The sequence below is a fragment of the Vigna umbellata genome, chromosome 3 (assembly GCF_029865625.1).
Source record: "Vigna umbellata cultivar VRB3 chromosome 3, Vumbellata_1.0, whole genome shotgun sequence".
Taxonomy (NCBI): Eukaryota; Viridiplantae; Streptophyta; class Magnoliopsida; order Fabales; family Fabaceae; genus Vigna; species Vigna umbellata.
The window spans coordinates 52,648,193-52,673,669 of NC_142167.1; the positions used below are offsets into that span (position 1 = coordinate 52,648,193).

Sequence of the window (25,477 nt, forward strand, 5' to 3'; positions counted from 1 at the left end):
TACATAACTTTGCCAAAGAGAATCTTTGATCATAATGCCATTGATAGAACAAAAAAGAATGGGAAATACAACAACATTGGATAAATGATTTTAAAAGTAGAAAACACAGAAAGAAACAAATAATTCTCAGTTTTCTATACAAAGGGTGAATGGTCCCTGTGAGAAACATAGGCTACAAAACTGATATTACTCATCAGAAGGTCCTCCTACTGTCCTGTATTCTCTTTCTGAAATTGACTTGATTCCATTTGAATCAGGAATTACGTCGTTCATATCTTCACGAGGAGGAAAGCCCCTAACTCGGCCTTGTATCCATTGATCTATAACCCCACAATTGATTGCATACTTGATGGAATGTTCCAGATATCCTTTATCAGTTATTAAATCAAGTTGAACTGACAACTTCCGCAATAGGGCTGCAAAAACATTAAGAGAAAGTAGAAGTGAGACTTAGTTTCACAGCATGTCTGCTCCTATCTTTACTTATGCCATATGCAAGTCTTTCCAGAAGGTATTGGTCACAACATTTTATAAAGTGGACATGGTCTAATGGGTTCTAAACATGTTTCCAAAAGCATGCTTGGATAATGTTTCATCTTTAAAAATGCCAGATTACATATGTTTTTGTTACAGAATTCATTGAGTAAAGTCAAATGTGGTTTTTACCTCCTAAAATCAAGGTCAAAGGAACTTTAGTTTTATCTTTTACATATGTCGTTGCTCTGTGCTGAATACAATATGCAATTAGTTACCTCGATATTGTTTAAATGAATGAGTTTAATCAAAATTAATTCCTCAAGAACAAATTCATTACGGGGATTTTCAGTGCGACAAGACAGAAGGATTGTCCAAAGTCTATGAAATTTTACATCTCCCACCAAATTATTATTTTCTTGATAGTGTCAGACATTGAAAAGAGTTTTCCTTTCTTATTTTTCAAATGGACTATGCCTTCCTATGGAAACACAAATGAAGGATTCAATTGAAATGTAAATTTACTGTAATGTACCTGCAACGATGCCATCTCCAGTTGCTGACATGTCACAAGTGAATGGGGTAATTGGGGCATCCTCCATTCCAAGAACAGCACCATCGTGTTCTTTTGTGTAATAATGTATCTTGGAAGTTCCATTAGTCACAAATAAAACCTTAAGATTTTCATGCCAAAGTGGAGCAACCACTTCGGGTTCATAATGGATAAACTTCAAACTATCATTGTTTTTGGTGTCAAATTCTTCAGATGGTGTTATCCCACATAAGAACTCTAGTTCTTGCTTAGTGACCTCAATAATGTCTGCAAGATTCCAGAATTGCTGAATGTACAAAATAGTTTCCTCCCTAGAGTGCCACAGTGGCATAGGAAGGTTTAGATCGTAGAAAACAAACCCTCCAAAATGCTTTGAAATCTTAATGGCTTGCAATGTAGTTGACCTCATATTTCGATCAAGCAGAGAATGTGTATTGAAGTAGAACACTTTTGCCTGCATGACATGTATTTAAACTCTTAAAGTACTGAATAGCAAACACATGCTTTATTCAAATGTGCACATGGCTGTAACTAATATGGTATACCAACAAAACAGGTGATAAAATAATTTAGGCTTAATTGCCCTAATGCAATTTTGATCTTCTTACTATCAATTTTGCAAACTGGGTCTCCCCCATTTCTTTCCACAAATTTAGCCTCCTAAAATTAGTTGTGCAATTTTGGTCTATCTATTTGACATCCAATATTTAAAAAAATGTTAACATGACACTACTGCACATCCACATCAACATTCTACTGGCATGAATATTTCCATTAAATATCATATCTTTCAATTTGCTACTAACACTGAATTCAGCTGATAACAAAACACTTGCCATATCAACAATGATCAGGCTGGAGTCTACAGGCTACAGAGAATTCTATTTACTTATTTTAGATCTATTTCTTTAACAGTTTTCAAGTTTCATACCTCTTTCAGCACATCGATATTTAGCTCTGTCTTCGTCAAACTATCTTCAGCACAGGGTTTCACACAACTCATTTTAAGATGATTCCTTTTACCAATCTTCATCAATGATACAGCTGTTGCCCTTTTATTATCAATTCGAACTGACCGGGTCTGGACTTTATTTGCATTCATATAGTACAGCATAGCTTCACCATAAATATCATCTGCAAGTTTTCCCATGAGTGCCACCTTGCCACCCAAGGTAGCAAGAGCAATAGCAACACTACCAGCAGAGGAGCCTGGAGCCCTAAAAAATATATCAGGGCTCCATAAGGCATCCTTCATGCTTTCATGAATTTCATGATTTATAAGCCTATTTGCTGGCCTCCCAGAAGGCACAAAAGCATGCTGCGCAGCCCCAAAACAACAAACAAGAGGAGGCCATCCATAAGTAAAGCTAATGTCATCTCCAACATCTTTTATCAGTGCCAAGTCAATGTCACTCTCATCCTCCACATTTTCAATAAATGAAGACTCATCTTGGTCACTGATTCCAGCCTCAATAACTTTATCCTCTACAATTAAGTTCACCTCCTCAGTTTTCCTTCGCCTTCTAACCTTTTTCTCTTCCTTGACTTCCTTCTTTTCTTCCAAGCCAGCAGAACTAGATGCATCTGTAAACGATAGCAGGACTTAGCCAGCACTTACAACCAAACCACTATACAATGCATAAAATCCCAGCATTGAGATTTGAGACAAAGATCGAGAGATTACCCTTTTTCCGAGTCCTTCGAGTTTTCTTGGAAGTATCAATAGAGGCAGATGAACTTTCTCCAATGGAGGCGTCATCTCTATCTACCAACAAACCATCATTTACTTCAGGAGACTCATCTTCTGCTTTCTTCCTTGTCCTCCCGACCGGGCTCTTAGTTTTTGATGACCTAGTTGTCTTCTTTTTAACCACGGATTCATTGTCACTGGATTCTTCTATGGCAGAGTCTAGAGAAGCCTTTTTCCTAGCCGTTGCAACATGCCCCCATTTACACCCAGACCTGAGTTCCCCAAGTTGCACTGTGTTAAAAGAAGTACAACAATAGGACCAAGTCAAGTGGCACCTGCACCATTGCAGAGACAAGATTTACAAACTCAGATTCAGCCACCACAACCCAACACACACAAAAGAGCAAAATTGAAGAAGCGTTTATCGTTTTTTGGGAAAAATTATATCTTTATCCAAATCATGAGCAAAGAAGTAGAGGAATCAATTTGTTTCAAATAATTTGCTAAATTCCAAAGTTTTCCTTGAAACCCATTTTTTGATAATAACACAAATATGAAAATTGAGGATTGAAAATAAAGGGGCCGTGTATGAGACAACAAACAGAGGGTATCAGTGGAGAGAGAACCTAGGAAGTGAGAGAAACTGCGGAAAAGAAAGGCACGCCATTGGAAAGAGTCAGTGCGTAGTTTTGCCGACAGGCATGACACCCTGCTAGTAGCTAAGGTAAGGTTTAGTTCAGTTAGCACTGAGATTGTGGACGGAAGGGTTTAAGAGCTACAACCTTTTCAAACTGGTAGTGCGTGTCACACTTCAAACTCATGTCGTTTTAACATTTTTATGAGTAATTTGTAATTTTAATCCTTAACTATTTTTCTGTTACATTCATCTTATCATAAATGTTTTTTAGTAGGGTTTGTTTAAATGTTAAAACTTAAAATATGGAATCACTTTAAATACTTATTTATCTATTCATTTTTATATATAATAAAAAAATATTTAATAGTATAATATTTGATAAAAATGATTAAGTTGGTGTAATTTTATTATGCGTACTCATTGTTCACCATTTTCGTCGCGTTTTCTCTCTACGGGTTACGCTTTTCAGGTTCGTTTTCTCACTTTTGCACCGTTTTAAATTAATTTTACTCCGATTACATCACTCTTTGATGCATTATCTTTCATTTGAACCGATTAAAATGCGTTTTCGTTGGGTTTTGGTGCAGTTATTCTCGTGTCTTTAGGCAGCGTTCTATGGCGGCGATTTCTTGCATTTTGTACTCCTCCAATTCCCTCCAGTACGTTTTTAAAACCATCCAATAAAAAAAATACAATACATTCTCTTCAACTAAAATATAAAGTTGTAAACTCGAATCACCATGAGTCAGGAGCAACCTCAGAGACGTCTAACCTGTATGGATCGGACGTCTATATAGACGCCGGACCTATATAGGTCTGACGTCTATAGTGACGTCTGACCTAAAGGGTCTGACGTCTCATTAACGTCACCCATATGGACGTCGAACAGATATCAGACGTTAAAAGCCCAAAATAACAGACGTTTAAAGTCTTTTTTGCACTAGTGATCCCTTATTCTAAATTAATGAAAAATATAGGAGAATCTATATCTCAGGCTCAGTATGCCTAGATAATTTGGAGTTTACTACATTTGATAAGCTTTTCCATACCTGATATTAAATGTGTAGTAAGTAGGCTAAGTAGGTAAACTCAATGTCCAAATCAAGAATATTGGGATGCACTTGCAAGGCTTATGAGATACTTAAGAAGTTCAATGAATTATGCCATTAAATATAGTGGATTTCTCGCTGTACTAGAAGGGTGCAATGATGCTAACTAAATATCTGATTCAAATGAGACAAAATTCACTAGTGGTTATGTATTCACACTTGGGGTGGTGTGATTACATGGAGATCCGTTAGGAAAACAATTTTTACAAGATCAACAATGAAATTTGAGTTTGTTGCTCTTGAGATGAATGATAATAGGGCTAAGTAGTTGAAAAACTTCTTAGCGAACATTCCACTATGAATGAAACTAACCCCATCAAAGTCAATACACTATGATTGCCAATCGACAATAGTTATAGCTAAAAACAAAAATTACAATGAAAAAAGAACAAACATATACAATTGAGACATAATTTATTAAAGCGACTACTAAAGAGTAGAACTATTTCCATTGATTATGTGAAGTCAGAACAGAATCTAGCAGATCCTCTGACTAAACCCTTAGGAAGAAATATGATCTTAGAAATATCGAGGAGAATGAGACTTAAGCCACTTGCAAACAAATAAGTGATGGTAACCCAACCTTTGTGATTGAAGATCCCGTAAATGAGGTTTATATGAGTAAAAACAAGTCACTTATTAGTCTTGATAACACTAAATTGATTTAATCAATTATATTCCCATGGTGTGTGCTAAATGGCTAGAGATTGTATTATTGAGAGGTTAAACTTTCTAATTAAAATTTTATATGGTGAAAGAATTTTAATTTAAACATAGGTTTTAATGATTTCCATATCCTTTACAGGTGGTATAGGATTTGTGTAAGATCCTTGAAAATATTTGTTAGATACTTAAAAAAAAAAAAAAAAAAAAAAAAAAAAAATTAGTGAATAGTAAATTGTGAATAGTAAATTGTGAATAGTAAAAAGTGAATAGTAAAAAAAAAAAAAAAAAAATTATTTTTGGAAAGGATAAGTGTTACACGTAGCATTGAGATCAGAATTCACCAATTTGCAAATAAAAAATTATTTTTGTAATAGTAAAATGAATAAAAAAATGAAGGGTTAAATATGTTTTTAGTCCCTGAAGTATCAGACGATTTTGTTTTTAGTCCCTACTCAGAACTTTGATGGTTTTTAGTCCTTATTGTTTTGAAACTCTGAGTATTAGTCCTTAAAAATGGACGGTGTTAAGTTTTTGTGGATGTGGCAAACGGCGATGCCACGTGATCACTAATCTCTGCCTTCACTCTCTGCCACGTGGGATGTTTAAGAATTGAACTGAGATTAGTAGCTGTACCAGATTAGTAGCTTAACACCGTCCCCCTCTGTAGTACGCTGTACCAGATTAGTAGCTTAAGAGAATTTAGCAGTCGGTTTTGGTTTAACAGCAAAGTTCTTTCAGTCTTTAGTTTCTGAATCTTCAGCAATGGTGCTCGAGGTAATTCCCGATTTCCCCTCTCGCTTTGATTTTACCAACCCTAGCAATTAATTTTTGGGTTTTTCCTTGATTTTACGTTAGCACTAGTTTCATCGTGCTTATTTCTTCAACAGGCAATGATGATCTGTATCGACAATTCGGAATGGATGCGTAACGGGGATTACGCTCCTTCTCGATTTCAAGCTCAAGCAGACGCTGTTAATCTTATTTGTGGTGCAAAGACTCAGGTTAGGTTATGCTAAACCGTACAGTTTCTGCTTCAAGATACAATGCTTCTTGTCAAAGGTTTCCACTACAATGCTTTCAGTAAAACTACGTTTTTCCCCCAATTCAAATATTTACTTTTGACAAATTCTGAACCCTATATCTAATTTCAATCAACAACGTAATTAACTAACTTAATCTCAGTTCAACACTTAAACATCCCACGTGGCAGAGAGTGAAGGCAGAGATCAGTGATCACGTGGCATCGCCGTTTGCCACATCCACACAAACTTAACACCGTCAATTTTTAAGGACTAATACTCAGAGTTTCAAAACAATAAGGACTAAAAACCATCAAAGTTCTGAGTAGGGACTAAAAACAAAATCGTCTGATACTTCAGGGACTAAAAACATATTTAACCCAAAAATGAATAGTAAAAATGAATAGTAAAAATGAATAGTAAATTTTTTTACTATAAATAGCCAAGGGGGGAGGCTGGAAATTTACACCAAAATTCTAGAGAAATTGTGAGAGAAGAGAGTTGGAGTAAATTCTAGTTGAAGAGGGGAAATTCTGGAGGTTTCCGGAGAACGGTTTGAGAAGAGGAAACTAAGTCTGGAATAGAGGTAAGGGGAGCTAACTTTGAGTATTTCCCTTTGTATTATCTTGAGTCTTGAATATGCTATATTTTGCGTTTGTCTGATCTTAAATCTTGAATATGGAGTATTTTGTTTCTGTATGATCTTGAATTTAAATGAGAATATGCTTTTGTGTTGATATCTAAGTGTGATAGTTGTAAAATGTGATGTCGATTATGTTATGCCATTTGTATGTTATTAGTTGTTTATTTTTGTATTTTGGAAGGATTAGAAATTGTCTAACCGGCTCTGCCAGATTCAATTTCTTATTTCCCCAAACATTTTATTGCTTTCCTTATTTATTTTTATTGTATTTTGGAAGGATTAGAAGTTGTCTAACCGGCTCTGCCAGATTCAACTTCTTGTTTCCCCAAACTATTTATTGCTTTACTTATTTATTTTATTGCATTTTTGGAATGGATTAGAAGTTGTCTAACCGGCTCTGCCAGATTCAACTTCTTGTTTCCCCAGACATGTTAATGTTCGTGTTATTTAATTATATTGTATTTTTGGATGGATTAGAAGTTGTCTAACCGGCTCTGCCAGATTCAACTTCTTGTTTCCCCAGAAATTTTATTGTCTTATCTATTTTTTTTATTGCATCTTTGTGGAAGGATGAGAAGTTGTCTAACCGGCTCTGCCAGATTCAACTTCTTGTTTCCCCTGAATTTTTATATTAATATTATTTTGATGGTAAGGGCAACTAATTATTTTTGTATGAATTTATAAATATACGAATGTTGAACTGGTGTTCTCTTGCGAAACTGTTTTATGACTTTTATTATATTGGGTGTTATAACTGAAACTGTTAAATTGTACATGTTGAGATGCGATGAATTTATTGAATGAGTTTGTTGGCTGAAATTGATCTTGTTGGAAGGTCTGGAGTAAGGGTTCTGTAATTGCTTATATATGAGTATTAAATAGATATACAGATACTGTTTGAGGTTGTTGTGAGATGAAGTAAAAATATTAAAATTAGACATTTTAGATTTAGAGCATAAGACAACAAGGTAGATAAATTAAATAAATAAATTGATTAATTATTGAGGGCCTCCCTTTGTTGGTAGGATAGAGGAACCTTAAAAACCTGAGTTGGCACATCCCTGATCATAGAGCAGCCCTGGCCTGGTCCAGTCAGTTGTGACTAGTCATATGTGCTGACGTCGAAGGTGAGTTTGATGCGTTCAGACATCTGGGTCCTCTCCGGTGACCAATTGGAGTAAAGAAAAATCTCTACTAGGATGAAAATAAAATAAAACAAGTTGATTGTAGATGCATAATATTATCATGGTAAAAATTTCATATATATTTTATTTATTATTACATTGAGCCCAGACTTTAATATGTAGTTCCTACGATATGTTGATATATTTTGGTTGATCCATGATCTTTGTTTGGTGAAAATATGTTGAGTTATACTCGTTATGGGCAAAAATGAGTTTATAATATGAAGCATAATATATGGTAATATGTTTAATTTATTGATACCAAAACGGGTTATTATAAATTCTTGATTAAAGAATGAACATGATTGAGTTAGGTGGATAAGAGGGTATGAATTGTTGGTTTTATGAAATGTTGGAGTGGATATGAGAAATCATTACTTATGAAATGATGTTTACTACCGGGAGTAGTATGTTCGAGTTATACCATGAGAGTTTGGTATGAGCAAAGTAACACCTGAGGTTTATGAAAGCAGGCAGAAAGTGGTCTGACCATAAGGCTTTGACATAAACATATGATTCGTAAGTTATAAAGAAGCAGGCAGAGAGGGGTCTGACCATAAGGCTTCAGAAAGTAAGACATAGTATATAAGTGAGGCTTAAGGAAGCAGGCAGAGAGCGGTCTGACCATAAGGCTTCATGAGTAAGCATGGTACACTTGTAAGATTTATGGAAATGGGAAAGATGACTTTGATAATGATGAATTAATGACATCAGAATAATGATATTTTATCAATTACAAAAATACATGATTATAATATTTTTATTACAAGTTTAATGATTTTATGATAAGGTTGGCTTACCCTTATTTGTTTGTACTATGATCATATAACTCATGTTATATGTGATTAGATAATGTTGCAGATGCGGTTGAACAAGCTTATAGATGAGAGAGATGCGGGTAAAAACTTTCAGGGGTTTTTGTAAAAGAATAAATTTGTATGGGGAAGATTATGTTGTGTAAAACTTATAAGTTGAAATTTCAATGGTGAAGACTATATTGTTTAAAGTTTGTAAGTTTGGTATTGTACTTTGGATTAAATGAAATAAAGTTTGATTGTTTATAAGAGATATCAAATTAATTTAGTCTCTACTATCAGTAATACCCTTTAAAATAGTAGGGTGTTACATTTTGGTATCAGAGCAATGGTTTTCGAAAATATTTTGGGACTCTGGGGAGTGAAATTATTATTCTTAGTAAAATATCAATTGAGTTGATTCTTATTTTATTGGAAACTAGACTCAAAGAGCTTCAATTTGACTACTCATACGCATATTTTGGACTTCGGGAAGGGGTCTAACCGAGCTGGGGAAAACGTGACAGTTTTGCTATCTAGGGGCTAGCGTCCAACCTTAATTTTAGGTGTATTTTTTTTACAAGTTGCAACTTTTTGGAGTGAGTAGGTTGTGTTCTGCACTAGGAGAACATTTTGGGACCCTTTGGAGACTTTCCTACCATGTTTTAGGGCTGGAAAATGGTTTAGAATGGTCCATTGGTTGTTTATTATTGTTAAGTGCCAAGTGCATGGGTCCTTAGTTGTCTAAGGCATCTTCTTTTAATTCCAAATCAGATTTGGAGTTTTAGAGGAGAGTAGAGAGGTCCTTGGTGGGAGGTGAACGAAATCCTAAGTGTCCTAAGTGTGGAGGCTGACTTGGTCTAGCAAGGAGGAGATGAGTTGCTCTCTTTGAAGAAGAGTTTAAGGTGTTTGAGCCTTCAAGAGGTAAGGGGAGCTAACTCAACTTGATTTCTAGAATTTTGTAGTTAGAAATATGGTTCCAATTGCTTGACTTTGATGAAGGGGAGCTAATCCTTTATTGTTATGATCATGAATATGAATATGTTAAAAAAAAAAAAAAAAAAAAATTGGTAATGGTAGTTATATATTGACTTGTGTAAAATTTGGTTTTCATGATTATAATTTCTTATTTTCGAGTTACTATGGTGATAAATTTCTATTAATTGTTTTTACCGTTGGATTTAGCTAAAATTTTAATATGTGAATCCTAAGCAATATTACTAAACTTTGACTGTTCGGATTTGAAAATAGAAGTCTGTACTGGGAGAAATAAATCCTGTAAGTTTGAGTAAATTAGTTACCCCTGTAGTTCTGTTACTAAGTTGTCTCAGTAAAATATAGAATTCTGACCTATTTGACCATTAGATCAACCTCAACATTTGATATAGAATCCCTAAGACATATTAATACATTGTGACCGATTGGATTTGTAATTAAAGGTGTATGCTTAGAGAAAGAAATTTCGAAAGTTTGAAATATTTGATGAACACTATAATTCTGTTCTTACGTTATATTGGTAAAAATTTCATGTATATTCCATTTACCGTTAGATTGAGCCCAAACTTTAGTATGGAGTTCATAAGACATAATAGGTGATCTTGACCGTTCAGATTTGGAATTAGAAGTCTGTGCTTAGAAGAATTCATTCCGTATTTGGAGTTTAACCGAGAACCACTTAAATTTCTGTCTCTGAGTTAGCTCGGTAAAACCTTCATATCTACTTAGTAAACCGTTAGATTAACTTGAAAACTTTAGTATGAAGCGCGTAACAGATAGGGACATACTTCGACCGTTCGGATTTTAGATCGGAGGTACCGATTTAGGGATATTAATTTCGTAACTTCTCAGGGATTTCAATATTGCTTAATTTATGTTTTTTGGATCATTTATACAAAATTGATGATTTCTGCCTCATTAACCGTTGAATTGGACTGAAAATCTTACCATATAATCTAAACATGTTGTTGATTAGTTTGATTGGTTCAGATTGTCGATAAATAATATGTTGAAAAAGGTAATTTGGTTAATTTGTGCTACTTTGATAAGTAGGCAGGATGAGATGATGAAGGAAGAGATAAAGAGAATGATATAAATCGGGCTACTTTGATAAGTAGGCAGATTAACTATACTGTGCTACTTTGTAAGTAGACAGTATTGTCTTGTTGCGCTACTTTGGTAAGTAGGCAGAAGATCTTGTTTCATGCTACTTTGGTAAGTAGGCAAATTAATTATACCGTACTGCTTTATATTGCAAAAGGCTACTTTCGAATATTACGAAAGAACATTGCTTTATGAACATTATACCACCTAGAGTCAAATCCTTGCCCACAAGGATCATATATGGATTTTGTGTGAACGTTTTGAACAAAACCACAAGGTGTGGACATAAACTACAAGGTTCTTCCGTAAGTCAAGGAGTTTGCTCCCAACATTCTTTTTTTGTTTGTTGAAACTGGTTTTTACCAAATCCTCATGCATGATTCTTCCTCTAATCTTGGGTTGTAAGATGGTTCACAAACTCTATAAATAGAGGCTTATGCTCACCTCCAAAAGACACACACTTCCCTCATTCTCCTTTTCCTCTTATTTTCTTCTTTCTCTTTTTTCTTTCTTATAATATCCTTGGTTTATCATTTTACTACTTTTAGAGTTCTTTGCTAGTTCTAATATCCTTGGAAATTTATGAAAAGTTCATGTTATATCTTGGGGGACTTGCGCAACACACCGCGGATAAATCCTTAAGAAAAGTGGATCCACACACATCGAGAAATTTTGTTTGTGTTTTTTGTCACCATTTTACAAAATGATAAATATTAATTTTTACTTCAAAAATAAGAATAAGAAACACCAAAGTTATACATGTCCCACTTTAATATCATCCTAATATAAATTGTTACAATTAAATCATGTCATTCGTCCCAATTTTTTTAGAGAAATCTCAAATAGGTCCTTTTTTTATGCGTTTCAGTTTTATCTTTATTTTGAGAAATTTGATTCAATCAACCTTTTCTGTTAGTATTATACTAACAATGTTAAAGAAGTGTCACATGTTAGTTCTTGGTTTATTTTATTTTTTAAAATTTTTAAAATTTAATTTTGAAAAAATAAAAAAATTTCACATGTCAAACTCATGTCGTGTCATATGACAATGACAGTGTGATGAGTGATATTGTCACATGTATCATTGTTTTAGTATAAATTTGATTTCTATATTTTTATTTTGTTTTAATTTAGTTCAAATTTCTTTTAAAATTTTGTATTTTTTCCTTCTAAATTAAACCAAATTTAACTTTTATATAAATATTATTTAAATAATTTTTATTAAACTTTATTTAAAATTGTTTTAAAATTTTTAATTTATTTACTTTAAATTATTACAAAATGTTTTTAAATTATTCTAAAATTCTACATTTGAATTTATAATTTTGTTTAAACCAACTCAATTATTTATATAAAAATGATTGAATTTTACACATTTAAAAAATATGAAATAATTTGAAATATAAACTCAAATTTATAAATGTAAATAATATTTAATGTAAAATATAAATATTAAAAGAATTCAAAATGTTGATAAATTAATTTAATTTTATAAAATGAAATTATTTTGTATTTTTTCTATTATTATTTTCTATTAAGAATTTTAAAATAATTTTAAATAAAATTCAATATAATGTATAAATTTAAATAAACATAATCTTTGTTAATTTTTGTAATAAAATATCAATTTTAATAAAACATTTATATAACAATTACATAAAAATTAAAATTGATTTTAAATTGAAAAATGAAGAAATTAATCAATTTAAAAAGAAATTAAAATTAAATTAAGACAAAACAAAAATATAATATTTAAATTGGGACTAAAACAATCACCCTTAACATGATAAAACATATAAAATAATGTTACTATCACGTTATATTGTGATTATCATGTAATATGACATTATGTAACAAGTTTTTTATTTATTTTTAAAAAATTAAAATTAAAAAAAAAAAACAGAAAATGACATGTAACACCTTTTTTTATCGTTGTTAGTACATTATTAACAAAAATTACTTACATTAAATTTTTAAATTAAAAACTAAATTGAGATAAAAAAAACTTATTTAATATTTTCTTAAAAAAATAGGATGAAATTACATTATTTAACCAATTGGTACTAATATCTCAAACTTAAATTAAAAACAAAAATATACTCACTTAATTGTTAAATTATTTTTAGTTATTTTACATCTCCAAATTACAAAATCGATTTACTGTGTGGATTGCATGACGTTGATTTTACTGTCGTTTTCTACAGCAACGACTTCTGACCAATTCTTATAATTTATAAAAGATCACTCAATATTTTATCATGTTTGAAATTAAAATGATTGTTTTCTTATTTATTGTTCAAATTGTTAATACTCTTTATTAATTGAAAAAGGATGTTATAATGCTCGTTATTATCAGTAACTTTTTCTAAAAATTATTTAAAAGAATTTGATACCCTGTATATAAATTATTATTAATATTATTATGTTTTTTAAAAAAACCCTTTCTCCTCCAATCCACGATACAACCCACACTGTCTCAAAGCTATCCAAATTCATAAGTGTTGTTGTTAGTCTTGTTTCTCTTCCTGCTACTGCCTTTGTGTTAGAGTGTGTTCTAACTCTTCCAACTCAATTCACAGACACAAGAGTCACAAAATAACCATCTAATCAGTATCTTACAGAAACAGTTTTTGTATGCTAACGGTTCTAAATCACACCCAGCAACATTAATCTAAAGCTTTTTGGAGACTGGGATCACATCGGTTATATTTCATAGCAACAGACCTTAGAGCTTCATTAGGGTATTTACAAGGTAGGCATGGTTATCACTTTTTGCTTGTTTTATGAAAGGTGTTTGATGATATGTCTCAAAGACTTTTGGATCTTGTTTTCCGATGTTAGATCTTAAGGGAAATAAGCCATGAAATTTTAATGACTTAGATGTTTCTTGGTTGCATTTAGTGATTCATTATGTTGGTATTTTTTTATATTTTATATTAACTGCTGTTTATGAAATTTCTCTGGATGTTTGATTTTCTAGCAGAATGTGCACACGGTATTTTTGTTGGTATTTTTTTATATTTTATATTAACTCCTGTTTATGAAATTTCTCTGGATGTTTGATTTTCTAGCAGAATGTGCACACTTTATGGTATTTTTGTTGGTATTTTTTTATATTTTATATTAACTGCTGTTTATGAAATTTCTCTGGATGTTTGATTTTCTAGCAGAATGTGCACTCTTTATGGTATTTTTGTCCCGTTGTGATTAATGGCCGGGTACTGCATATAATATACACTTTGTCTATCCTCAGATGAGTATTTTGAAGTATCTGGAGACGGCCAGGCATAAGGTTTTTGCTGCAAGAAAGTATCATAAAGGTAAATTTAAACTAATTCAGCTCATACAAACTAAATTTCGTATCATCTTATGCTGAAAGCAGCACATGATGAAACTGTTGTTGTAGTAAACTATTATATGCCCATTTCAGTGAATTGGTTTTTCGTTAGATGAAGATTGTTAAACCCAAAGATCACCATCAATTGATACTTGGATGGAAATGTAGAATGTTAATGGGTTTCCCCCTAGAATATTATACATTTTAGTAATGCAGAAATAAATTATTTCAGCAGTTCTCCCAAACAGATTCACGGTAAGGGTTTCTTCTTCGCCCTTTTCTCACGTGTTTGGGTTTCTCGTCTATTTTGGGTTCGTTGTTCGTTCTAGTTCGTCATTCCGTTATGGATGTGTCATTCCATTTTGGCAATCGGGTTCGTATTTGCGTCGCTCATTCTCCTTGGCGATAGGCCTTTAATCTCTTGAAAATTTTGTTATAAAAGCACAACAGTAATCAAAGTTAAATAAGAAAATTCATTCTAAGTTCTGATTGTGATCCTTTTATTTTTTAAAGAAAAAAATATACATTATGCAGTCAAGCTTTTATACAGAATTTTGAAGCATCAACGTATCATTGTTTGTGTGTGAAAGGAAGGAATGTAATTCGTTATTTTTGGATAGTGAATTAAACCTAGTTACCATATTGTTTTTTTTTTTTTTTCATTGCAGTACTCGGTTTTTCCTCTTTCCACACAGCTCCAAATTCCTCTGTGGAACTTCACTCACAAGAAGAGGAAGTAGTGATTGCTTTGGGAAGTAATGTAGGTGACAGGCTGCACAACTTTAAGGAAGCCTTGAAGTTGATGAGAAACTCAGGCATCAACATCACAAGACATGCTTGCCTGTATGAGACAGCCCCGGCATATGTCACTGATCAACCTCGATTTATCAATTCAGCAGTTAGAGCTGTTACTAAACTTGGTCCACATGAATTATTGTCCACGCTAAAAAGAATTGAGAAGGACTTGGGCAGAACAGATGGCATAAGGTATGGTCCAAGGCCAATTGACTTGGACATTTTATTCTATGGTAAATATGAAGTCAGTTCTGATATCCTCACTATACCTCATGAAAGAATTTGGGAAAGGCCATTTGTTATGGCCCCCTTGATGGATTTATTGGGATCAGCTATTGACAGTGATGCAGTTGCTGCCTGGCATTCATTTTCAGGCCATTCTGGTGGACTCTCTGGATTATGGGAAGATTTAGGCAGTGAGTCCCTTATTGGAAAGGAAGGTATGTATAGGGTAATTCCTGTTGCAAATGGGTTACTTGATTGGTCACGGAGAACTTCTGTCATGGGGATCCTTAATGTGACTCCAGATAGTTTCAGTGATGGGGGAAATTTCCTGTCTGTGGAGTCAGCTGTTTCTCAGGTTCGGTTAATGATTTCAGAAGGAGCAGATATGATTGATATTGGGGCACAGTCTACTCGGCCAATGGCTAGTAGGATCTCTGTTGAAGAAGAATTAGGTAGATTAATACCAATCCTAGAAGCTGTAGTGTCAATGCCTGAGGCTGAAGGAAAGCTCATATCTGTGGATACTTTCTACTCTGAAGTTGCTTTAGAAGCAGTGAGTAAAGGGGCTCATCTTATAAATGATGTATCTGCGGGGCAGTTAGATAGTAACATGTTTAAGGTAATGGCAGATCTTGATGTTCCTTATGTTGCAATGCACATGAGGGGGGACCCATCTACAATGCAAAATAGTGAAAACCTGAAGTATGATAATGTCTGTAAAGAAATATCATCAGAATTATACTCACGGGTCAGAGAGGCAGAGATTTCAGGAATACCAGCGTGGAGGATTATCATTGACCCTGGCATTGGATTCTCAAAGAAAACCGAACACAATTTGGAAATCCTCTTTGGACTACCTGATATCAGAAAAGAGATTGGCACAAGAAGTTTGTCCATATCTCATGCTCCCATGCTAATTGGACCCTCCAGAAAGAGATTTTTAGGTGAAATTTGCCCTCGTCCTGCGGCCGAGAGGGATCCTGCTACAATCGCTGCTGTCACAGCTGGTGTTTTAGGAGGGGCTAATATTGTTAGGGTGCATAATGTCAAAGCTAATCTAGATGCCGTGAAGCTATGTGATGCAATTCTAAGACAGAAAAGTTCTCACATGAATTCTCGACTTTGAGTTTGTCTTTCTACAGCATATCTGCTGCCAGTGTTAATTTCCAAGCTACCTGAGTATTTGGATTTATGCAGCAAGAACTCTGGGTGTTGTTCTTTGCTATGTCACTCCTACTGCAAGGTTTTCCGTAGAACACCATGATGCTGCCAAAGCCAGAACAGAGAAGTATCGAGTACAATGTAGCATTTAATAATCAGCAGACCATTGTTCAATTCGAAATTTTGTCTCGTGTTTATCCCATTCCTTTTTGCAAAATGACCATCTAATAGAGGTAAAAGCCAAATAAAGATGATAAGTTTAAAGCCAAACTACATAAAGGTTACAGACTAAGTCTAGCAGTAGCTAAGGACACAACACCTCTAAAAATGCTTGACCCTTTGATGTCATAAATCTTCAACATGTGCGGCTGAGACATTAGGCAACTCTCACAAAATTTGTTCTGCAGACAGAGTCTATCCCAGCCCATTCAGACATTGTTTATCTCATTCCTTAACATGTATTTGATTCACTGATTTTATTCAACCCTTCATTTGTAACATGTTGATTCTCAGATTTTGTCTTATTCAACAATTGATGATTCCTCCATAAAGTAGTTTTATTTCAAAGAAATACTAGTATCACATTTTGTCACAATTACTTTCCTATTGCTTGAAATTTATGTTAGTCCCACTAAATATATGAATCACATCCCATTTGGTTGCCCCATTGTCAAACTAGTGAGGTCCACATAAATTTTAGCCTATAAGAAAATGCATTGAAAAGTGTTGTATAAAAACCTATTACAATCGGCTTAGTATAAAGATTTGAAGTAGTTTGCAGGAGGATAAAAGTTCAAACTCAATAAATTTACTATATGCAGGAGAGTGTGTTGGAGAGTCCAATGATCCTGTTTTCACTATTTTTACATTTCAAACACTCAAAAAGTGATGTTAAGTTTTCTAATATAATCTTTGCTGCTGAAAATAATATATCTCCCTTATGCATAATCTTAAAGAAGCGAGATACTTCAATTAACTTAACCCTTCTTTTGGGGGACGTAAAGGACAAGGAATAGATAAAAAGAAAAAAAAAAGCTCTGTCAGGGTAAAAGGTAAAAGGGCCAGGAATGAAAAGGGTAAATATATAAAATACTCTTATCTGGATGTTTATGTATTAGATAAATATATAAACAAGCAAAAGTTTTGTACAGTGAGATAAATTATGAAAATGATATTCATTTTCAAGTCTCAATTTCTTCCTTAACAATATTTTAACATAAAAGTGATGTTGAGACTTTTATTATGACATTTATATATAATTTCATATTCAAGGAAACAATGTTTGTAAGACTCATGGTGTAGAAACAACTTTGGTAGCAAAGGCAAAATAAGTGGGGACTTCAGGCAAAGATTTTGCACAGCCAGATCAACTATGAAATGACATTCATTTTGAAGTTTCAATTTCTTTCTTAACAATATTTGAACATAAAAGTGTTGTTGAGACCATTACTATGACATTTATATACAATTCAATGTCCAAAGAAACAATATTTGTAATACTCATGTGCAGAAACAACTTTGGTAACAAAGGTAAAATAACTGGGGACTTCAGGCAAAGGTTTTGCACAGCAAGGTCAACTATGACAATGACATTCATTTTCAAGTTTCAATTTTTTCCTTAACAATATTTTAACATAAAAGTGTTGTTGAGACCATTGTTATGACATTTATATACAATTCTATGTCTAAGGAAACAATATTTGTAAAACTCATGTGTAGAAACAACATTGGTAGCAAAAGCAAAATAAGTGGGGACTTTAAGCAAAGGTTTTATGCACAACGATGTCAACTATGAAAATGATATTCATTTTCAAGTTTCAATTTCTTCCTTAACAATATTTTAGCATAAAAGTGATGTTGAGACCTTTATTATGACATTTATATATAATTCCATGTCCAAGGAAACAATGCGTGTAAAACTCATTATGCAGAAACAGTTTTGGTAGCAAAGTCAAAATAAGTGGGGACTTCAGGCAAATGTCTTGCAAAGTCAGATCAACTATGAAAATGACATTTATTTTGAATTTTCAATTTCTTCCTTAACAATATTTGAACATAAAAGTTATGTCCAGACAATTGTTATGAAATTTATATACAATTTCATGTTCAAGGAAACAATATTGGTAAAACTCATGGTGCAGAAACTGCTTTGGTAACAAAGACAAAATAAGTGGCGATTTTAGACAAAGGTTTTGCACAATCATATGAAAATGACATTCATTTTAAAGTGCACAATTCTGTTGTTCATACTTAATGGACTTATAAGTCATGTTGACACATTCATTGAGACTTAAGCCAAATATGTTGCATCTTTCATCATTTATTTTACATAGAACCCTGTACATACAAGATTTTCTAAATAATGACATCCAAATTTCATGGGGATTGTAGTGCATACATCGTAAACAATGATCATGCTCATCTTCAAATTTGATTATCAATAAATGTAACCGATACATTTTTTTGAACATTTATAACAAAAAATATGTACATTCAGACCTCATCAATACATATTCAAAAAGTTGTAAACAAAACATCAATCACATTGCAAAAATCCCTATTCAACAACATCTACATAAGGCCTAAATCTTGCAACACTTCATCCCTCCGCATATTGTCCACATCCAAGATCCAATCACAAACATAGTTCTCCTTAACCTGTTGCAATTCCTCCTGCAAAGAGATAAATGCACAAAATATCAATAAAATGCAAAATCTTTTATCAAAGCTCCCAAAAATGAAAATTTTTATAATTTACATTTACGTATGTGGGCATTGTGTTGCCTTCGTATTTCTCAACGTCATCCCACAACTCCATAAATTTCAAAACAATAACTCCACAATCATATCTACATCAAACAAAGTCAAACATACAAATAATGTTATTTAACATATCAATGAAACAATAAATGTTTTTATTTGCAGAAATAAACATTAAGAAAACTTACAAGTTTGGTTGGCTTGGAGTGTGCAAGTGTGGTACCTGCAACGTAGTTGACCTGGTTGTGCAAAACATTTTTCTGAAGTCCCCACTTATTTTGTCGTTGCTACCACTGCAGTTTATGCACCATGAGTTTTACAAAGAATGGTTATTTGGACATTGAATTGTATATAAATGGCATAATAATTGTGTCGAAAGAACTAAACCAGTAAATGGTCAAAAAAATTAGAAAATAATTTCATATTTTTCACCCAAAAATGCCATCAACCACTAAATCTTCTACCCAACGTCAACCCACACTAAACCATACCTTGAAAAATACCCAAAAAACACAATAACACATAAATGCCCTAACAAATTTAAACAAACTAAACCAACTTTTAATGAACAAAGACAGTCCGACCACACTTTAATGAACACCAACGCCTCTCGGTGGGTGGCACGGAGCAAGATGGGTGGGTGGGTAAACCTCGACGGCGACACTCCGGCGGACAAATGACCGCGACACTACAAGGAAGACGAACCACAATGACTGGGTGGGTGAGTAGACATAAACGGCGGTAGCTCAAAACGTGCCTTTGTCGGTGGCGATTCCAATCAAAGCTTCCAACGCCGCCGGTCACCGGAACAGACACCACTTCCTCATGTGGAACTCCGGCAGACCATGCTTGCACTGACACATTTCTGGGAAGAGGTAGGTTGGCTGGGTTGGAGGGAGCGAGACTCACTCTAGGGTTCGCTTTCTCTCTCTAAGCTTGGGTTCTCTCTTACACCTTGCCTCAGATTCAAAATCTGAAAAGAGAAAATGAACCTCCTCACTTTCAAACTCTTCCCCAAATTTTTTTTCCACATCATTCTCATTTTTAAATATTGTTTTCCACGTGAACCACTCACATTTTGACACGTGGTTAATGTCAAAATGTTGTCAAATGTTGTCAAATGTTGTTGTTAAAGTATCATTGTCCATAGAATAATGACCTACTGTTTACACAATAAAATATTATATCATTTTTAACTATGTTTAATTACATAATAAATTTAATTTATACTTTTCTCTCTTTTCTTCTTACTTCGTATGTTTTGTTATAAAAGAAAATCATGTAATTGTAATTTCTCCTTTAATATTGCACTTTTACATCAATGTTATTACACTTAGATTTTTGTATTTTGAATAATAATATAGCAAATACTTACATTAAAGTACACAGTTTTTTATTTTTCAAAATTAGAATTGGCTCAATCTCAATTACGAGATAAATTAATTTAGTATAAAAATGTCATTTGAAACTAGCAAATGAATTTAGGCTACTCACATGGGCATTTCACGTTGGAGAAACATGGCCCAAAATAATTGTATATATGTATGCTCTGCATGTACTCTTGTAGTTTCTATGTGGGTGTTTCATCCAGCATCTTCTAAGAGTTTTCATTCTGCAACTTCAATTTTTGTGTAAATGGTTATTATTATGGCATGTGGTAAAAACACTCAACAGTTTCAAATTCAATTAAATCTTAATTAGATTTTCAAATCTGACTAAATTTTTATCAAAATTTGAAATTTAACGAAGACCTAATCAAATTTTAAAATCTCATGAAGCTTCAATTGAATTTTGAAATTTATTGAATATTTTTTATTTATATTTTGAAATTTGTTTAACTCTTCATTGAATTTTGAAATTTAACTGTGTTTTAATTAGATTTTAAAATTCGATAAAGACTCAATCAAATTTCAAAATCTAATGAAGTCCTGATCAAATTTCGCAATCAAATTTCAAAATCTGATAAAAGATCAAATAAATTTTAAAATTTGTTTTAAGTTTTTATCAGATTTTAAAATTTGATTGATTTTGCATTGAATTTCAAAATTCAATAAAAATTTGTGAATCTTACAATGTTTTCATGCATTTGCTCCCGCGACCAACCTAAGGAGAATCACCATCAGTGTTATCTCTTCCTTGGAGAACCTCTCCACGGGTAAACAACATCAGTACCTCTCAAACTCACAACCCTCAACGCTTTGGAGATACAAAATATATAAAAAGAACATGATATTTTCGATATTTTGGAGGTGTAAGAAAAAAGTTTGAAGATGCAGGGTGACACGCTCTTTCTCTCTTCATCTCAATTTTTTTTTTGTTAAAGTACATATTTATACAAATGTTTAGGAGAAAAATAATATTATTTCATTTTTTAAATAAAATAAGACTAAATTAAAATAAATAAAAAATATAAAAATGATAATGACAATGTCAGATAACATATAGGAGATTTGACTCATCAACAAATTTTTGAAAAACAATTAAAAAAAATTTAAAAGGAAAGTAGACTTGGGTCGTCAACAAATTTTTTGAAAAACAATTAAAAAATTTTTAAAAAGAAAAGAAACTTCGAATGGACGATTACTTGTTTCTAACATGGTTTATACGTTACTTACAAAAAAGGACTTCAAATATTAAAATTTGATTGAAATAAAACTATAAATAAAAGTCTACTCATAACATTTTAACCAAGATTTGGGTGAAACGAGTATTTAAGCCTTGGTTTATATAATAGCAATTACGACAGATAATCATTACCACATGTATATTTTTATAAGTTTGTGAAAAAAAAAATCATAAAACACACAACTTTATGTTATTATTGGAATAAAACTCAACGTATGATTGTTTTATTTATTAGTATATCTTTAGTTCAATGTTTGTTTACGTAGTATTGTTTTAGTACAAATTTAATCACATGCTGTACCTATATATCATATCTTATTTTAATAAAATATTCTTTATCTTTAGAAAAATTAAAGTTAACTCTTAAACAATCTAAGGTAAATTAAACATATCCAAACATAAAATTAAAACAGCTTAGCATAATTTTGAGTTTTTTAAGGACATGTTATTATCAAACATCATTTAAAACTTAATTATTCTTATATATATATATATATATATATATATATATATATATATATATATATATATATATATATATATATATATATATAAAATTAGTTTTAAAGTTCAAAAGATATTTTTCATATGTTCAAATTTAATTTTTAAATTACAACTTACTTATTTATTTATATTTTGAAATTTCATTTTAAATTATTTTTACATCGATATCTTTATTATAAGATAAAATATTAATGAATAGTATCTAAAGATAATAACAAATATATCAAATTTTATAATTCATAAAAGTTAAAAAACAACCTATGTAACACATTTAAAATCTAAAAAAAATTATAAATATTATATAGTAAAAAGTAATATAAATTATTTAAGTATAAATATAAAAAAAGTAAAAAAAAAGATTACTTATCTACAATTATCTATTGGTCATAATTTAAAAATTAAATAGTAAATCATTTGAAATTTTAGAATTGAATTATTTAAACATAATATTAATTAAAAACATAAATTGAAGTCATTCAAATATAAGTCACAACTACAAATATGAAAATGCATAATCATACACACAAAAATAATATGAGGGTGGGGGAGGGGCGGGGGGGTCAATTGAATTATATACTTCCCTACCTGCATTTATACTATTATCATTTTAATACACTTTGTTATCCCTAACCATTGCTTATCCTCCTACTCATTTAGCACTTTCTTCAAAGAGTTAGAAGGAAAAAAATAGGGATGACTTTTAGAACGAATGCTTTCCCTTTACTTTGTTACACATAAAACTGATAATAATGTATCTCAAGTACAACTTTTTATCATTACATCTTCCAGACAGTTAAGCTGCTTTGGCGTCAAATAGGAGCAAAAAGAGATTATGGTTCAATTATAATCCACCAAATATTTGAAGCACAATATTCTTTTCATAAGAGCATGGCAGAAACAAAATTCTATTTTTTATGGAGAAGCAATCCAAAGTGGATTCTTTTCTGTTTAAGGACTGGCTGAACATTGAGAAACTAGAATAGTTCAAACTTGTCCGAGTAAGGGGTTTGTGGTATAGTACTAATCAATAGCCCTTGATAAAACCATCTATCCATAAAAATGTCAAACTGGATTAAGCAAAAACCATCTATCCATATATCTATTGTTACTGAGTCAGGACTTTGGTAATATGCTATTGAGTCATTCAGTGTGAATGTATACCATCATAAAGTAGTACAACTTTAGCAGATATGACATACTTCTGGTCAACGGCTTCATCGAATGCATCCTCCATAACTAGAGTGGAGTTTCCTTTGAGCTGACAATGACAAGGAATCTAATGATTACAAAAGGGTAGGTACTGCAACATTAACTATTTGTGTTTACAGCTGAGACAACAGGTGTTGGTGGATTTCTATACATTGGTGAACTGGGGTGAAATTTCCTTTGATTTTGGTATATCTATAAAGTTTGCTTAATAGGACACTCGAGATCTTCAAAATATTAATCATGTCTGCAGAGAATTCAACAAATAGACGATAATTCAACAAGGCATGTTGATAACGAAAAGCATTTCAGCCAGGGGAGTTCATATCGTTGTTAAGAGTTAGATAAAAAGATAAACTAAAGAAACAAAATTATCGGAGAGCTTATACGAGCTGCTGACAGAGAGCAATTCAAATGCTTAGACAGTTTAGTACAGACACAATCACATAAGGAATTTAGAGCACATGGTCTATGAGTATGTTCTAGTATTCATGCTTAGGTTTTCATGTAACCCTGCAAAATGTTTCTTTATATCGCTCTCAATCTCAGTACAGTCCACTTTAGGCACTTCTCAAGCTTTTAAGAATCACTCTTCCCTTTTATGCTAAAAATAAATTATATACACAAGACGAATCTAAAATTCAATGTAGATTAAACTCATACCCAACGGAATTTAACTTCTTTTCCAAAGAATGGTGGTTTCATTTCACTCGCTATCCTGTTTCATAATCTATAGAAATAAGTAATCATACACAAGATTTATCTCACATTACAAATGACCCACCAAGGTCAGCCTATTGATATTCTAGATTGTATCCTTACAAAATCACATTAGATATCCACTCACCAAGTTGCTCCGATTTGACAGATCACCGTAATCTATTGTCCTAGAACCTCAGCTTCAGCCTTGGCCATAGGATCATCCTTGATCTCAACTTCCTCTTCCTTCTCTCCCTCTCGCTGTTCAGCCACTTGTTTTCGGTGCAAATCCTCCGCCGCCTGCATTGCCGCGCGATTCTCCGCCTCAATCCGCCGCATCTCCTCCTCCTGCTGCTGGCGCTCAAACCAGGTATCGGCATCCGCCCAAACTGAAACACAAAACAGATATGCACAGTCAACCTCCCACAGAGAACACAAGACAAAGAACAGAATTAGAACATTCAGAAATTAGGGTTTAAGCATGAGTGAAAATAAGCATAGGATTAGGGTTTTTACTAGGTTGGGCGGCCCAGCCCTGTTCACCGCCTTTGATGCGTTCGGGGAGGGCGTAGTTGACGGTGAGGACGCGGCCATAGAGCTCAGCACCGTCCATGTTGTCCATGGCGGCGGTGGCATCTTCGCGTTCGAGGAAGGTGACGAAGCCGAATGAGCGGTGCTTCTGCGTGGCCTGGTCAAGTGGCGTCTTGACGTCCTTGATGTCGCCGAAGGGGATGAAGGCGGCGTGGAGGATTGACTCGTTGACCTCCTCCGCTAACCCTCCCACGTACAGCGTGTTTTTCTGCACCCCTTGCGTCATCGCCATTCCTACTACACTCACTTCAAAAACCACAACCACCACCACCACGACCTAGCGTCACCACTAACAACTAAAACCGTGTTTTCTGTTTTCTCTGTGAATTGGGCTTCTTCTGCTATCGGAAAGTTTGGGCCTCCACAGACTCAGTTATTTGGAACCAGAGTTTTACTTCTTGCCCCCCACAATTTCTTTGTACACCTAATCAACTTTAAAAATTAACCCTTTTACTCTTTGAAAAAGTGACTTTGTTTATATATTTGGGAAGTTTTTTGAAACAAGCTTTTCAAAAATTTTAAAATAAGATTTTCAAAACAACAGTTTCATAACATACTTTTCAAAAGGAGATTTTTTTTAATGAGATTTTCCAAACATAATTTTGGGGAATGCATGGAATGTATTTTGGAATAAATTTTCCAAAATGAGATTCTCTGTGAACAATTTTTTTGAAATGTATCTTTTTTTAGAATAAACTTTTCGAA

General features: G+C 32.8%; 3 protein-coding genes across 4 annotated transcripts; 1 reads left to right on the forward strand and 2 right to left on the reverse strand.

Moving 5' to 3' along the window:
• On the reverse strand, positions 1-3,506 carry FLN2 (fructokinase-like protein). The gene is made up of 5 exons (XM_047298165.2): positions 3,344-3,506; positions 2,712-3,052; positions 1,959-2,611; positions 1,010-1,481; positions 1-416 (listed from the first exon to the last, which is right to left on the reverse strand). Exons 1-5 carry the CDS (start codon positions 3,382-3,384, stop codon positions 187-189), a joined length of 1,737 nt encoding a protein of 578 aa, XP_047154121.1. The 5' UTR covers positions 3,385-3,506; the 3' UTR covers positions 1-186.
• Positions 3,507-13,305: 9,799 nt separating this feature from the next.
• LOC124819668 (Dihydropterin pyrophosphokinase / Dihydropteroate synthase) lies at positions 13,306-16,864 on the forward strand. Of its 2 annotated transcripts, none has more exons than XM_088108351.1 (3): positions 13,306-13,621; positions 14,040-14,189; positions 14,875-16,864. In XM_088108351.1, exons 2-3 carry the CDS (start codon positions 14,123-14,125, stop codon positions 16,350-16,352), a joined length of 1,545 nt encoding a protein of 514 aa, XP_087964477.1. In that variant the 5' UTR covers positions 13,306-13,621; positions 14,040-14,122; the 3' UTR covers positions 16,353-16,864. The 2 variants fall into 2 exon arrangements, with proteins under 2 accessions (XP_087964477.1, XP_047147179.1); XM_047291223.2 differs by having other exon boundaries at positions 14,123-14,189.
• Positions 16,865-24,113: 7,249 nt separating this feature from the next.
• Positions 24,114-25,064, reverse strand: LOC124819669 (ATPase E1). Its single transcript, XM_047291224.2, has 2 exons — positions 24,698-25,064; positions 24,114-24,570 (listed from the first exon to the last, which is right to left on the reverse strand). The coding sequence occupies exons 1-2, from the start codon at positions 25,002-25,004 to the stop codon at positions 24,362-24,364; spliced, it is 516 nt and encodes a 171-aa protein (XP_047147180.1). The 5' UTR covers positions 25,005-25,064; the 3' UTR covers positions 24,114-24,361.
• Positions 25,065-25,477: the final 413 nt, after the last annotated feature.